We start from the raw sequence: 16,026 nt of genomic DNA, 5'->3' as shown, positions 1-16,026 counted from the left end.
AGAAATTCTTAATCTTCTTACTATTATGCTTGTCGTGGCAGTATTATTTAACTGGGGTGGTTTCCCCCCTTTTTTGCCCCAGTTCTGCTACCACCTCTCTGGTCTGAGCTTGCATCAATTAATAACAGCAACCCTCCCCTCCCTCTAGCTTCCCTCCTTTCCTCCTTCCCTTCGTCTTTCCTTCGTTTTTTTTCTACCTGCCTACCTGCCTACGCTAAATGTTTTCTCGGGTCTACCGTATGCCAAGCATGGTGTTAAGGACTGGAAGTTAAATAAAGCAATGAATGAGATCCCTACCAGTGTAGAGTCAAGTAAAGACACAAATGCTGATTTAATCACAACTGGGGTAAGGACTGCAAAGGAGAAATCCCAGGAGCTGCTAGTCAGACATAACCTGTCTTTTGGGAGGTCAATACATAGCAAAAACAGTCATAACAGCTACCCAGTTCTTGTTGAGTCATAGATGGACTGATGCATTTTAGAAATGTTTTTGTTTGTAGTGCTTGGTGGAGAGCTGGTACAAGTCAGAAGTAGCACGTGCTCCTAAAAGTGAATATATTCCTGCTGAGGCTGGCTGGGGTTGACTGTGTGATAGGCAAGGTGTGGCCGTGGGCTGCTGATAATGAGGACTTTCTTTGCTCCAGATGACTGTATGCCTTTATAATCCAGAAGGATGGTTTAGCTGCCTTTCCCCTAGGAAAGTTTACCTGACCTCCACAGGTGAGAGTTGAGGTCACAAGAGGACCAGCCTGGAAGGGAACTAGGCAGGCTTTCTGATCCGGCAGCAAATTGATTGGTGGGCTTCTTTGTTACCTGTGGATACTCCCTTCCTGAAGTAGTTTTTGGCCCCCTTAGAGCCAATCTGATTAAGTTACTGACCAGCTTGTTTATGAGCAAAGATGAATCCATTGGCGAACACACTTTTCCTTATTAAGTTCCTATTGTCATTCATTGCCTTTTTCTCGGTGTGTTTCTTTTGAGTAATTGCTCCATGTGTTGGCCCTGGCAGGTCTCTGCAGTTTGGATTTGCAACATTGGCACTGAGCTTTGGGAATTGACAGGGACTGGGCAGGGAGATGAGCTGTCACTACCTTTGTTTTACCCTGATTTGTTTCCAGAAGAGCCCTCTGGTCATACCATGTGCTATTGAAGGTGGCTTGGGCAAGAGGAAGGATGTAGGAAGGAATTCGCTTCTGAGCCCTTGCGTAAACACAGCATAGCCTGGAGTCTTAAAAGCTGAGGCTTGAGGCAGAGCTGGCCTCGAGGTTGGCCAGGCAGTAATGATTTTTTATAGCCACTGCTGTGGCAGCTGCACGGTGGAACTGAGTGGTACCAATTTCACCTAACCATGTTTAATCATCAATACCCTGTAAACTGAACTTGCCTTTTTTTCTTTTTTCAAAGCATCAGGATTCTTCGAGTAAATGACTCTGGCCATGTTAAGCAGCCTCTGCTTTACGAAAAAACAAAAACAAAACAAAACAAAAACAAAAACAAAACCACCATCACAAATCCCAGGCTGTCAAACCTGATGTTTTCTGTTGCCGGGAGAAGGGTGTTTTTGCTGTGTATGAAAGACATGACAAGGGGGCATTTCCAAGCTTTGTTTTGGTTATTGTCGGTTCTGCCAACAAGTAACATCTGTATTTATTTTCCAAACTCCCCCAATGGCTGATTTGCATCTGTTTAGTTCTCTGAATAACATTTCATTTCCTGACTTTATAGGTTGCTATAAAATCCATTCGTAAGGACAAAATTAAGGATGAACAAGACATGGTTCACATCAGACGAGAGATTGAGATCATGTCATCTCTCAACCATCCTCATATCATCAGTATTTATGAAGGTCAGTGATTTTTTTTTTTTTTTTACCCCCGTATCAGTTACCATTTCTCATACCATGGGGCCTGCCAAGACTTTGAGATAATTGCCCTTCTGGGCAGAAGCCAAGTATTTTTCCTCATGATGCAAAAATAGTCGGGTGTTATCTCTTACTTGGTTACCTTGAACACAACCAGACACATGAGTGCAGCTCATTTTGGTCATAAAATATCTCTGGCGGATGCCTTATTCTGTCTTCTTAATTCCTTGGCAGTTGCTAAGCAAACCACCTTATTGAAAGCCAGTCTGTGAGACAGCCCTGGTTTCTGAAAAATGACAGTTTGCTGGGTGACCAAATAACAGTGGATACATTGTAAATGTCATTCCCCAAAGCCAGTCGCTTTGCTGGTGGTACGGAGTTATTCCAAGTTAGGTTCTTTGAGTTAGAAATTAACCCTGAGCAGGTCCAGTAAGCACCAAGAAAGAGGGTTGGTGCACCAGATGCCTTATAAATGGAGCCTAAATTGTGTTGGTGTTTGCAAAAAAAAGCAGCATGGGGAAAAGCTTATACAGACGCTCAGGCTTCAGTTCAACTCCTTGGTCCTTCATGAGAAGAAATGGAGAGAATAAACCGCCCACAGACTATCATTTATGTTTTAAGACCCTGTAAATAAATTACACAGCAGTATGTGTTTATTGTAGAAATGATTGAACTAGAAATGTTAAAATTAAAAAATAATTTCTGTTCTAACTCCCAATTTGATAAATAGCTCTCTATCCATATCTCTATTTTTATCTATTTCTCTGTATCTATTTGTGGTTTTTGTCGAGTTAGATCATGCTATTTAAACTAATTTTTAGCTTGATTCTTTTTTCATTTGTTGTCTCATGCATCTTTTCTGTATCAATAAATATTCCCCTGTAAGGACATTTGAAAAGGTTTTATAGCATTCTGTTTATGGACATACCATAATTTATTGAATATAATTTCTTTTGCCAAACATTTAAGTTGTTCCAAATTTCTGGTTATTATAAACAAGGCTTCACAACTCTCCTTGTGCATCATTTTGACATTCATTTCTGATTATTTTCTTATGAAAATTTCCCAATTTTGGTTTTACTGAGTCAGAGTGTTTCCCTAGAATATTTAAAAATATGTGGCTGAAAAATGAACTTATTGCCGGGTGCCGTGGCTTATGCCTGTGATACTGGCACCCTGGGAGGCTGAGGCGGGCAGGTGGCTTGAAGTCAGGAGTTCGAGACCAGCCTGGCCAACATGGTGAAACCCATCTCTACTAAAAATACAAAAAGTAGTCAGGTGTGGTGGCGCATGCCTGTAGTCCCAGCTACTCAGGAGGCTGAGGCATGTGAATCACTTGAGCTAGGGAGACAGAGGTTGCAGTGAGCTGAGATCGTGCCACTGCATTCCAGCCTGGGTGACAGAGTGAGACTCTGTTTAAAAAAAAAAAAAAGAAAAATGAACTTATTTTTAATTCGTGGTCAGATTATAAGAAGTTATCAGGTTGGGCTAAAAGGAAACCAACCAGTGGTGTCCCTAAAGTTTTTCTGATGGTTTTCGTTTTTCAACTGGTTCCCTGATCTTTTTTTGCCATTCTTTTTTTGTGCGCTTCTATTTTTGCCTCTTATCTAGAAGTAAATGTTGGTAATATATTTCTTTTATCCTGGTCGTTTGAAGGCTCATTTTTGGAGCCCTTGGTGATAGGATTTTTAAGGGAAATTTTTACCCATTCCATCTTTTATTTACATCACAAACACCTCTTACAGTGCTTCTCCAAGTGCCTAGGCTAGTGGCATGAGCGTCACTTGAGATTATTAGAAATGCAGATTCTCAGGCTTCACCCAGGACCGGCTGAATCTGAAACTCTCTGGGTGGGGCTCAGCAATCTGTGTTTCAACAAATTTGAGAACCACTAGTCTACTGAGTGGAGTGTCTACTTCGTGTTAAGCACTCTGTTCAGTGAAGTTAGAAATTTGAAAGCTGAATGTGATATGGATCCCACACTCAAGAAGCAACATAGATCCCACACTCAAGAAGCAATACAGGCCGGACACGATGGCTCACGCCTGTAATCCCAGCACTTTGAGAGGCCGAGGCAAGAGGATCACTTGAGGTCAGGAGTTTGAGACCAGCCCGGCCAACATGGTGAAACCCCATCTCTCCTAAAAATACAAAAATTACCTGGGTGTGGTGGCATGTGCCTGTAATCCCAGCTATTTGGAAGGCTGAGGCAGGAGAATAGCTTGAACCTAGGAGGTAGAGGTTGCAGTGAGCCAAGATTGTGCCATTGCTTTCCAGCCTGGGCAACCAAGTGAGACTCTGTCTTAAAAAAAAAAAAAAAAAAAGAAGCAATACAAGGCAGTATGGAAAGAGTGCTATGTAGATGTAGTTTGTTCTCACGCTGCTATAAGGAACTGCCCAAGAGTGGTAATTTATAAAGGAAAGAGATTTAATTGACTCACAGTTCTGCAAGGCTGAGGAGGCCTCAGGAAACTTACAATCATGGTGGAAGGGGAAGCAAACATTCCTTCTTCACATGGACAGAGGAAGGATAAGCGCCGAGTAAAAGGGGGAAAAGCCCCTTATAGAATCGTCAGATCTTGTGAGAACTCACTCACTATCATGAGAACAGCATGAGGGTAACTGTCCCCATGATTAAATTACCTCCCACTGGGTCCCTCCCACAACATGTAGGGATTATGGGAACTACAATTCAAGATGAGATTTGGGTGGGGAGACAGCCAAACCATATTAGTAGGCATGTAAGCAGTATATTCTGCGACCGTGTTCTGGAAGCTTGGGGATTGGAAGTTTTCATGGAGATGTATGGCATTTGGGCTGGGCCTTGAAGGAATTTTTTGATGGGGGAAGAATTGTGGAAAATAGAATTCCAGGCTGATAAGATAAAATCTGAATATGTCCAGTGAATGAGGGGAATTTCTAGAAGTTGGAAGTGAGTAGAGACAAAGACACAATGTGGAAGTGAGTTTCGTTAAGCTCCGTAGGCCATGGTGAAGGATTGACCTGTAGGGTGTGGACCCATATGGTCCTGTGCCCTGTGAACACTATTGTGTTTTGGGATTTCTTGGCCCAGAGCAGGAGCCTTCTTTATCAGGAAGGGAAAGAGAGTGCATTCCCAGCATGAAGGTTCCAGGTTCTTTATTTGAGAGGCAGTCTGTGGTTGCTGGCGTCCCACATGGAGAAACCTGACTTCTTCACCAGCACCATGCCCTCTGTGGCCTTGGGAATCAGACAGGATGAATGGAGAACAGGAAACCATCCCCCTGGCAGAGAGAAGATCAGAGACAAACCTTAATGGAAGAATATTTAGTTACCAACGTGAAGTTGGCCTCAGTAGAGACTGGGCTGGGGGCTTTAAGGAGAAGAGAAGCCCTCAAAGCTCTTGCTTGTCACTTTAAAGATGCATAGCAGTGTGAGGAAGGTCTTTAGGTTACTAGAAATAATTTCTATCAAGGCCTCAGGAGGGAGCTGGGGCTTCAGTTGGTGAAACCCTTAGGACAGGTTTTAGGGAGTTAAGGAAGACTTGAGGTCTCACATCAGGAGGTCTTGAGCTTCAGCCTCCAGTCCTCCACTGTGACCTAGGCACAGCACTTGGGGTAAGATGGCAGGCTTCTCGGTGCTTCAGTAATCACATCTATAAAATGGGGATGACCATTCTAGCTCTGTCATGGGGTTTTCAGCAGGATTAAATGGCATGATACATGTATCTGGTAAGCTCAAAAAAGATAATTATTATGATGACACTGTAATCATCACAAATAGTTCATAACGTGGGGTCCATTGACAAGGTATTTCATGGATGAGCTGCAGGGATCTGTGAATCCCTTGGAATAGTATGTAACTATGCTGTCCAACACAGAAGCCACTAGCCACAGGTGGATATTTAAATGGAAAATAATTAAAACAAAATAATTTAAAATTCAGTTCCCCAGTCACACTAGCCACATTTCATGTGCTCAGTAGCCACAGGAGGCTAGTGGCTACCATATGGGACAGCATAGCTGCAGAACATTTTCATCCTCATAGAAAGTTCTGCCGGACAGCGCTGCTATATAATGTTTTATGTGTTGTGTGCATGAGTTACTTTTTTCTGAGAGAGGGTACGTAGCTTTCGTCAGACTCTCAGAGGCATTCCTGACCTCAAGTAGGTTAACGAGAATCCAGTGCCTCCAAGTGTTTTGCGACCTACAGGGTATCATGCAAATAAAAGGTGTTGTTTTTATCCAGAAAACTCTCGGGGTCTTACATGTGTCCTTTTTCTTTCTTTTAATTTCTTAGAGCTCTCCAGTTTCTGTTCTGTTCCCTTTCCCTTCTCCCACGCAAGTTCTGTTTCTCCCACATCCACTAAATAACTGTGGAGGAGGGCAGCTCCCCTCCCTTCCCTGGGGGTTGGGAGCAGGAGATTGCCAAGGCTGTATTCCAGCTCCTACACCTCTCACTGGGAACCACAGTCCCAGGATCCCATGACTTTATCTGCTTTCCTGCCCAGCGGGACCCAAAGATCCAGCGCTGAACGTGAAGTTAGACATCCTGCCATCTGTAGAACTCTTCATAGTTTACAAAGGTCTCCCACATCTGGTCTCCTTTTATCCCCACAGCAAACCTGTGAGGTGGGCAGGCCAGGGATTCCCATTTTGCAGTTGTGGAAACTGAGGCTCTAGAATGTTTAATGACTTGCTGGATGTATTAGTTTGTTAGGGCTGTCATAAGAAAATACCATAGACTGGTGACTTAAGCAACAGAAATATATTTTCTCACAATTCTGGTCTGAGGTTGGTGAGGGAAGGATCTGTTCGAGGCCTCTCTCCTTGGCTTATAGATGACCGACTTTTAACTGTGTCTTCATACCTCTTCCCACCACATGTGTCTGTGTCCAAATTTCCTCTTCTCATGAGAACACCAGTCATACTGGATTAGGGCCTGTGCTAAGGACCTCATTTTAACTTATCTCCGTAAAGACCCTGTCTCCAAATAGGGTCACATTCTGAAGTACTTGGTGTTACGGCTTCAACGCCTGAGTTTTTGCGGGGATGCAGTTCAGCTCATCACACTGGGGGTCACGGCTACGTGGTGACCCTGACATATGGGTCTCCTGGTCCCCTTTGTTTTCTTGCTCTGTCGTGCCTCATCCGTATTTCTGATCCTGTGTCTTCTCTTGCTGGCTCTGCAGGCCACCTCAGCCTGGCCTTTTCCATCCTGCCCCTCCCTGCCCCTGCTGCAACCTGGGGGCGTGGTGGGTGCAAGGAGTGTGGCAGCAGTGGTGGTGGGACCGCAGTCTGTGAGCCCATCTGCTGGTCTCCCTGCTACTCACAGAATGAGAGGGGAACCTTCTCTCTGGAAGCCGGTTGGTCGACAGGCCAATTAAGAGCCTTAGCTCGGTGCAGAAATGCATTAATTTGCTTAGAAAGAAATTGATGCTAAGGCACCGAAGTGGCTATTTGGATACTAGCCAAATGAGTAGAAGCTGTTAAAGAACTTGCCAATGTCTTCTTTAGCAAAGATCTTTATGATTAAAATAAAGAGCCAAATGCACACACACATAGTGACAGCAACAACAACAACATCAACAAAACAACAATAGCAACATGACAATGCAATGATGTGCCTAACCCCGTATGTTTAGAAAGTGTGGGTTTTAATGAAAGGAAGCCATCATCTTGAGCTGTACTAACCGGTGATATTGAAATACTAGTTCTAGAGAAAAAGCGATTTATTCATTAACAAAAATGCTAATAAAGTGCTTACTATGTGCCAGGCCCTATTCTAGGCACTAGGAATACAAGGGCCAACAAAGCAAGCTCCTGTCCCTCTTGGAGCTGCCGTTAAAGAGAGGAGACAGAGAGTCAACAAAGTGAACAGACCAGGCGGTCCCTTTCGGATGAGCCTTGAGCTGGAGGACTTTTGGGTAAGTGGTTATTGAGTGAAGACCTGAATGAAGCGGAGACTAAACACTTCAGAGTCCTGGGAATTCCATACAAAGGGAACAGCATGCGCAAATGCTCAGAGGAGAGAAGGCGCTTGTATGGGTAGAAGGGACAAAGGATCTGGGGGGTTGGCAGGGGTGAGGAGAAGGGTAGTAGGAGAAGGAGGTGGAGAGGGCTAGATCTGGACCACACTGGCCAGAGGAAGGAGTGTGGATTCTCTATCAGGAATGGTGGGAAACTGCTAAAAGGAGGAAGTAGCATTTTTTGATTTACACCTTTAAAATAATACTAGGGCTGGGTGTGGCGGCTCACACCTGTAATCCCAGCACTCTGGGAGGTCATGTTGGTAGAGATGGGGTTTCATGATGTTGCCCAGGCTGGTCTCGAACTCTTGAGCTCAAGTGAGGTATTTCTGGTAGATCCTCTGGCCTCACTTGAGCTCAAAAGTTCGAGACCAGCTTGGGCAACATGGTGAAACCCCGTCTCTACCAAAAATACAAAAAATTAGCTGGACGTGATGGTGCATGCCTGTGGTCCCAGCTACTCAGGAGGCTAAGGTGGGAGAATCACTTGAACCCGGAAGGTGGAGGTTGCAATGAGCCAAGTTTGTGCCACTGCACTCCAGCCTGGGTGACAGAGTGAGACCCCATCTCACAAAAATAAATAAAATAAAATAGTACTAATAATAGCTAGGAGTTATTGAGTGTTTACCTTGGGCTAGGAGGTGTGCATGTACTATCTCACTTAACCCTTATATCTGGGAAATATGAAATGTTAAGATCCCTATTTTATGGTAAGGAAAATTCAGCTTTAGAGGCAAAGTCCATTTTCTAAGGTTACCAACTAATAAGTGGTGGATCCGAGAGGTGAACCCAGGCAGCAACACTCAGAACTCGGTGCTCCCGATACTAACCAGGTCATTTGGTGGTCTGCAGAGACCCCTAATTGGAGGGAAGTATTGTTCTTGACCCTGTGATATGGAGAATTCCCAGTCTTCATAGAGGTTACTGTCTTACATATCTGACAGCATTCAATCCTAGCTTTGTAGGCATTTTAGAAAATACTTCTGCCAGCATCCAAGGAAGAAGGTTGGGGTTCAAATCTGTTAAATTCATAGGTCAAATGTTTTCTAAACTGCAGAACACCATGAAAATTTGATTTTTATATAATCACTATACCCCCAGGCCCATAAAATCTGTGACTTCACTGAAGCGATGCTGCTGTTCACCAAATCTCAAAAATAATTCCTTTCAAATGTGTCTTTCTTGAACCAAACCCTGGGGTTAACTCTCCTATTGACCCATGGGTGAAGGTGATTAACCCTCAAATTTGTCAACTCTGTGTAAATACAAATGTAACTGGCTTCTAATGCTAAGTAAATAAAAGAGGATAGACGTACACTTTTCAGTGTGTGATACTAAGGAGAGCCTAATCAAGAGAAAAGAAAGAAATCTCTGGCACCATCTCAAAGAGGGACCCCTGTTTCCAGTCAAAGGAATTCCATTCTCTCAGCAGGGAGGTAATTGACAATATGGAAAAAAAAGCTGAAAAGGAAGTGCCCACTGGAGCTTTCAACTGGGTTGCCTAGGATGGAAGAGATAAAAACAGTTTTTGCCTGAGGTTCTGATTTCAGGACCGAAGTTCAAACATCAAAGGCGCACTGTCTCACCCCCACTTCCCCTTTGAAAGCCTAGGAGACCCGATCTGCAAAACCACTGAGAACAAACATCTTTAGCATCCCATCTGGTAACAGTCCGGCATATAAAACTGAAAAGGTGGGTGGAGGGGTGGGGGAGATTCGGCCTGTGACTTCCCTTTGACACCCTTGGTTTTGGTTTCTGGAAATCTCTCCTCTTGGCCATGCAAGATTGCATCTCTTTATGGGTTCTTTGCATTGTGATACTCTGGAACTGGCCAACCCTTTCATCACTTCTCCTGTTTTAGGTAAGGGTGATCCTGGCTTTCTGGGACAAAGTAGGAAGCCTCTTTGGCATTTGTTAACTGTGATCTCTCATCCGTTGGAAGTGTTTCTCCAACTTGAAAAGAAACGAGATAGACAAACACGTCCTTTGATAAGCTTTTGAATCTGATGCCCCCACCCTGTGAGCCTTAAGCATGCTGCCCACGAGAAGATAAGTTATAATAAGTCTGTATTCTCAAATATTCTCTGAATTCCCACCATGAAGACACTTTGGATGAGTGCACTATCAGTTAAAAGCTCCTCTCATCTTACTAGAGAAATTGCACTACAATATGCTTTTGCAAGCTACCTGTGCTCCCTGAGATTTGGATAGGTCTCTCTGGGAGGAGATACCACCCTTGGCGAAAATCACTGCTCTAAAAATCCAGAGAAGCAGAAGAGAAATCGAGAGACAGGGGCTGTGGAAAAGCCTGTATTCCTTATTGTACACGACCCCCAGCTCGTGGCCAGGGGCAGTGGGGCTTGTGTAAGATGTTTCCGCAGAACCCAGCAGAGGTCCTGGAATCAGAAAGTGTTGCTGCTCCATCCTGTGCCCCTGGAAAATCACCTCTTGAGAATGGCAGGCCCCTGGTAAACTGCTTAATAATGCATTTGAGCAGCAGTTCTCAAAGGGTAGCCCCAGACCTGCTGAATTGGAAACTCTGGGGGTGGGTTACAGCGCCCAGAGTAATCATTAGCTCTCCACGTGTCTCTGATGTACACCCAAATTTGACAACCCCACTGTACTAGAAAAACCCCTGCGTAGAAGGTTAGAAGCAAAACCTTCCAAATAATTGATTCTGGTTTCCTTAGAAACAAAAGCAGGGCTGTATTTCTAGCATCAGTTACTTGGAAATATCTACAAACAGTTTATGTTTCTCTTCTCAGACACAACTGTGCTACTCCAGGGTTCTCAGGCAGGAAGATTTGCAAGCAGGTCCTGATTTAGGTTCTTTTGAAGGCGGGGAATGGCTGAACTGATCTAACAAGATCAATGATCCTTAACATTATCCACTATTCTCATTCATTCATTTGCTTATTTAGTCATTGAATCATTCGTGTGTTTTACGAAAATGTATTGAGCACTTTTGTTCCAGGTACTATTCTATTAGCACTTTTGTTTCAGGTACCATTCATTAAAGTAATGGTGAAAACCACAATCAGTTTTGCACGAACCTAATAGTAGGGCAAGAGTATAAATTTGTCATCCACGTAGGCTGAGATTTGAGTGAGCCAATTGCACTGCCAGTTACTGCAGTGTGACCCTGGGCTAGTGACTAAGCTCTCTGAGGCTGTTTCCTTGTCTATAAATTGGGGCCAGTAGCTAGCTGCTTTATGGATAATGTAGGATTAAATGAGCTAATGCATAAAATTGCTAAGCACCGTGCCAGGGCCATGCTCAAGAAATGGAATTGATTGTTCCTGATGTGATGTCTAGGGATCAGTGAGATGTCCTTTCTGGCTGGAGTAGAAACTTCTGTCGGGAGATTGGAGAAGAGAAGATTGAGGCCAGCTTGCCTATCAGTGATTCTGAATGATGGAGGCACATTAAAATCTCATGAGGAGTTTGTAAAAAATGCTGATGCCTGGGTCTCACCCCCAAAGATTCCAGTTTAATTGACCAGGCTGAGAAATACAGGCTTAATCCTGCAACAAAGAGAAAACGAGCCCTGCTCTGGAAACTTGTCTTGGTCTGATCGTTTGTCATCAGTGAATTCCAGGGAAGAACGTGTGTCTGGCAGCGGTCACCAGTGAGCAGTGAGTGATACCTTCGGGCTTGGGTTTACTTACTTAGCTGTTGGGTTGCTGCCCTCATCAGAGACTCAGAGCCCCGTGAAACAGTTTGTTGAACTTGGCAAAGTAGTGTATTATGCTTGTGTTTACTCCTTTGAACCCATGGCAAATAGTTGAGCATTTTAACACACTCCCTCTGCAGCCAGATTCACACGTTCCACATGAAGTCCCTGCAGACTGGATCCAAACTGAGGACTCGCCCTTATTTGTAACACAGCACCCGAGAGTTCTCTTCACGTGTAATCGTGTGAACGAGTGCTTCAGCTGTGAGCCTGTCCAGCCACGTTTCTAATGAGTTTCCTATTAAGTTAGCTATTTGACCTTCAAGTTATTATTTTCATTGTTTTCTTTTGATTACACCCAAGTCATTTTTCTAGAGGCTGGAGATCAGAAACAAAACAGCTACAAACTAACGCTACTCCCAGGCTGTCCTGCCTCACCCTCCTGGGTTTCCTGGAATTCAATATTTTCTAGTGCCTTAAATAATGACACTTATACTTGACACTAATTTTTAAAGGAAAAAAAAAGACTCTATTGCCCTTTACTATGGGGTCTTTCGGAATGAACTGGGATAGCTTTCTTAATTTGCGCAGGCAGTCACCAGCATGCATTTGGGAAGGCTCGCAGAGCACAGAAGAGGGGCCTCCACAATGGCCATGTACAACAGCGGGGATTTGGATATTGAAAGGGGGGTCAGATTAGATGAACTGTAACTTTTAACCTGCCGAGTCTGGGAATTTTTTTGATTGTGCTCCCCACCATGACTTCTGACAGCAGGTGCCTCTGGTAGGTATGGCTCAGAGATTGACACCCATGCTTGGAACAGCCCTAGGGACCAAAAGAATGAAAGAGAGCTAGGCTTGCCTTCACCTCAGCTTTTACTGGGGGTCACTCGAATCCTCTGATGTCTTTAAGTGTTCATTCACTATTTCTGCCATTCCTCCACCTCCAACCCATCACACACATACCTCAAGGGCTCAAATGCAGCCTTGGGTGTGGACTCTGCCAGTGCATACCCATAATTCTGGAGTTGATGTCTTCCTTAGTTCCCCTTTGCTGCTGAATCGGAACAGCTAACACTTCTGCTTACACTTGCTGCTGTGTGCCGTGCTAATATTCACAGTGAGACGTAAGGTAGAGGCTTCATTTTAGCAGAGGAAGAGCCTGCAGGCACGGAAAGGCTAAGTAACTTGCCAAGGTCACCGAACTGGGAAGTGGCTGGAGCCAGAGGTGTGAGGACCACGGGCCTGGCCTTTCCACCTTGGTGAGGTGGTGACGGTGAGATGAATCCCTGTGCCAAAGCCCTCTGCCGGGGTTTCCAGGGGGTGGAAGACTAAGGCTGTCTTCACAGAGGTATTTCTACCCCCATCACTGCCAGAATTGGGGAGCATGCTTTTTCAGAAGTTCACGGCATCAAGTACAAGAACCCTTGCTTCTTTCTGGGGGTAGTTGTGAGAGGTTCTGATCAATTGCCGGGGCTTTCTCACATTCAGGATTGTGTGAGTGAGTGTAATTTTTTTGAGAGAGAAAGAGTGGTGTGTGTGTGTTGTGTATGACACAAAAGCTGAGACAGAGCAATAGAGGGAATGATCAGGGAGGCTGTGGAGTTGTGTGTGATATGGAGTGTGTATCATGAGCCTGTGGTGATGGCTGATAGCGTCCGTTTCCACCTTAGGGCCCTGCTTGGTTTCTAGAAATGCTCCCCAGGGATGGTTGTGGAAGGAGGGTGGAGTCCAGTGGCTCGTCCAGTGTGGTGTTGTCAAGTCCCCTCTCCCACACAACTTCTCTCTCTATCCTGGCCACGTCCCCTGCCTTCCTAGGATTGGATATTGGGCCCCACTGGCACTATTAATCCTAGCAGGCACGGATGGGTCTTGGCAAGGCTTCTGCATCCCCTCTTCTGCAGGTGGCTTCTACACTTTCTTACCATTTCTTCTGCCTTCTGTGGAGTCCACTTCTGGCAGTGGGTGGCCTCATTGGCTGTGGTTTTCTTCGGGTGTGCCAGCCAACATCCAGAAAGAGTTTTGGTTCAAGAAAAGACAGTGAGTGAACAAAAAAGTCTTTTGTTGTGCAAACCAGGAACTGCACTGAATCAACTCGGACCGATTTATTGACAGGGAGATGCCAGTTTAAATTTCTCATCCTCACTGCTCTGGGCTTTCAGATCCAAGAGATCAGAGGACGATTTAGTGAAGCCGTGAGCCCATGAGGTGTTTGAAATTGACTTCTAGGGAAGAAAGTTTTGAAGAATGAATCTTGTATTGACTAAATGACTCAACTGGTTTGCAGACAGTCTTTCAAAGAAAAGATCCCTTCATTTTTGAAGTGATAAGCTACTTTCTGTGAGGATTGTACTGACCTTTAATAAAAGAGCACCCTTGAGGAGTGGAAAGGTACTTTGGTCCGAGATTTTGGGAAAATTACAAAAATGCTGCTGCTTAGGGAGGCAATGCCGTGGAAGAAATGGCAGCACCCTGGATGTCACCTAGGAGACGGACCTGATAGAAGGCAAAGGTGTGGAGAGAATTCTCTTGGGGCCACTCCTAGGCCCTAGGCCTTTTTTTTTTAAATCAACAGATGGGCTGGGTGCAGAGGCTCACGCCTGTAATCCCAGCACTTTGGGAGGCTGAGGTGGGCGGATGGCTTGAGTTCAGGAGTTTGAGACCAGCCTGGGCAACATGGCGAAACCCTGTCTCTACCAAGAAAAAAAAAATTACAAAGATTAGCCAGGAGTGGTGGCACGTGCCTGTAGTCCCAGCTACTTGGGAGACTGAGGCAGGAGGATCACTTAAGCCTGGGAGGCGGAGGTTGCAGTGAGCTGAGATCTTGCCACTGCACTCCCACCTGTGTGACAGAGCAAGACCCTGTCTCAACAAACAAACAAACCAAAAAACTCAACAAAGGACTCTTCCTCCCTGGAGGTTACAGAAAGAAATTCTCCTTTTTTAAAAACTGACCCTTCCTGGGGCATCCTGTAAATTCGTCCTCATCCTCTCTGCTTTCCAGGCTTCTTTCTTCCAAAACAGTCCAGTATATTCGGCTGTCACGTGGCCAGTGGATGCTTAAAATCCCAGGATCTCCTCACTCATCAGCGTTTCCCTCAGACCAGAGCACTGTTTTTATAATACACATTTTCTCAAGTTCTACAAGTTGTGTTATTAACCTTGAGAGCTGCAGGAGGCAGTCTCTGGGAGCTGGGTCATTAGCCTGGTTGTGAAAACCAGATGATCAGAGGGCAGAACGGGGCTGTCAAACCGAACATCTGATGAAATTCAGGATTAATGTGGAGAAGTAGCTGTTGCTATAGCAACCAATCCCTACTATCCTTTGAAATGGAAAATAAACAGCAAACAAGAAAAATAATTTAAGTTGGTGTCTGGGAAGAAGGAAGGCCTGCCAGTGGAATAGTCAAAGAAAAAGGAGAGTTCGGGTATTTTAGGATATGTTGAAACAATGGTGAAACTATCTCAGAAGCAAAACCCAGGTCATTTTGGGTGGTTCAGTTCCATGCCTGCTTTTTCTAGAAATCTTTTCAGGTCCCTTCTGGCTGACCTCACTGATCTTTCTGATTGTCCAGGTACTTAAAGTCTGTACTGTACAGGTTAGCTCTTGAATTATTTCTTAAGTACTGGTCATTTCCAACTCGAAAGCAACTCCTTGGGGTTAATGACTGTACCTTCTCCTCTTTTGTATTCCCTTTAACATGTACCAAAATGCTCAGATAAATGCCTCAAATCGGCTGATAATAAAGCCATTTCAGAAAAATCAGTAAGGTTGGCTCCATTTAATGAAGGAGAACCTTTACTGTATGTAATGCAAAAAGCAGAACTGTATGATGGAGGAAGGGGGTGGAGAGTCGTGGCGAGAACATGCGCTTTTGAGTTGCACAAATTTGCCATCCAATCTTACTGGGTATCTACCCAACAAAAATGCATACAGATGTGCATCAAAAGACATGCACAAGGATATCCACAGTAATACTATTCATAACAACCCTCAACTGGAAACAGCCCAAATGTCTATCAACAGTAGAATGGATAAATAAACCACACAATACATTCACATAATGGAGTACTCTAGAGCAATGAGAATGAACAATCTTTGACGACATTGAGCAACGTAGATTATTCTCACAAACATGTTGAATTAATGACAAAAGAAGGTATACTACGTGATTCCATTTTTTTTTTTTTTGAGACAGAGTCTCGCTCTGTCACCAGGCTGGCTCACTGCAACCTCCTTCTCCTGGGTTCAAGCGATTCTTGTCCCTCAACCTCCTGAGTAGCTGGGATTACAGGTGCCCACTACCACGCCCAGCTAATTTTTTGTATATTTAGTAGAGACGGGGTTTCACCATGTTGACCAGGCTGGTCTCGGTCTCCTGACCTCATGATCCACCCGCCTCGGCCTCCCAAAGTGCTGGGATTACAGGCATGAGCCACTGTGCCCGGCTATGACTCCATTTTTTAGAACTTCAAAACTCATCT

At 44.6% G+C, this 16,026-nt stretch overlaps 1 protein-coding gene across 1 annotated transcript in view; it reads left to right on the top strand.

The window, feature by feature from the left end:
- The window catches only part of NUAK1 (NUAK family kinase 1), a 75,648-nt gene that overhangs the window by 30,757 nt on the left and 28,865 nt on the right, over positions 1-16,026 (top strand). The window contains exon 2 of the mRNA XM_004053807.5: positions 1,726-1,846. Within this exon, the coding sequence (XP_004053855.1) occupies positions 1,726-1,846 (121 nt within the window). The remainder of the gene's footprint in view (positions 1-1,725; positions 1,847-16,026) is intronic.

The sequence above is a fragment of the Gorilla gorilla genome, chromosome 10 (genome assembly GCF_029281585.2).
Source record: "Gorilla gorilla gorilla isolate KB3781 chromosome 10, NHGRI_mGorGor1-v2.1_pri, whole genome shotgun sequence".
Classification (NCBI taxonomy): Eukaryota; Metazoa; Chordata; class Mammalia; order Primates; family Hominidae; genus Gorilla; species Gorilla gorilla.
This window is presented reverse-complemented; position numbering and strand designations above follow the sequence as displayed.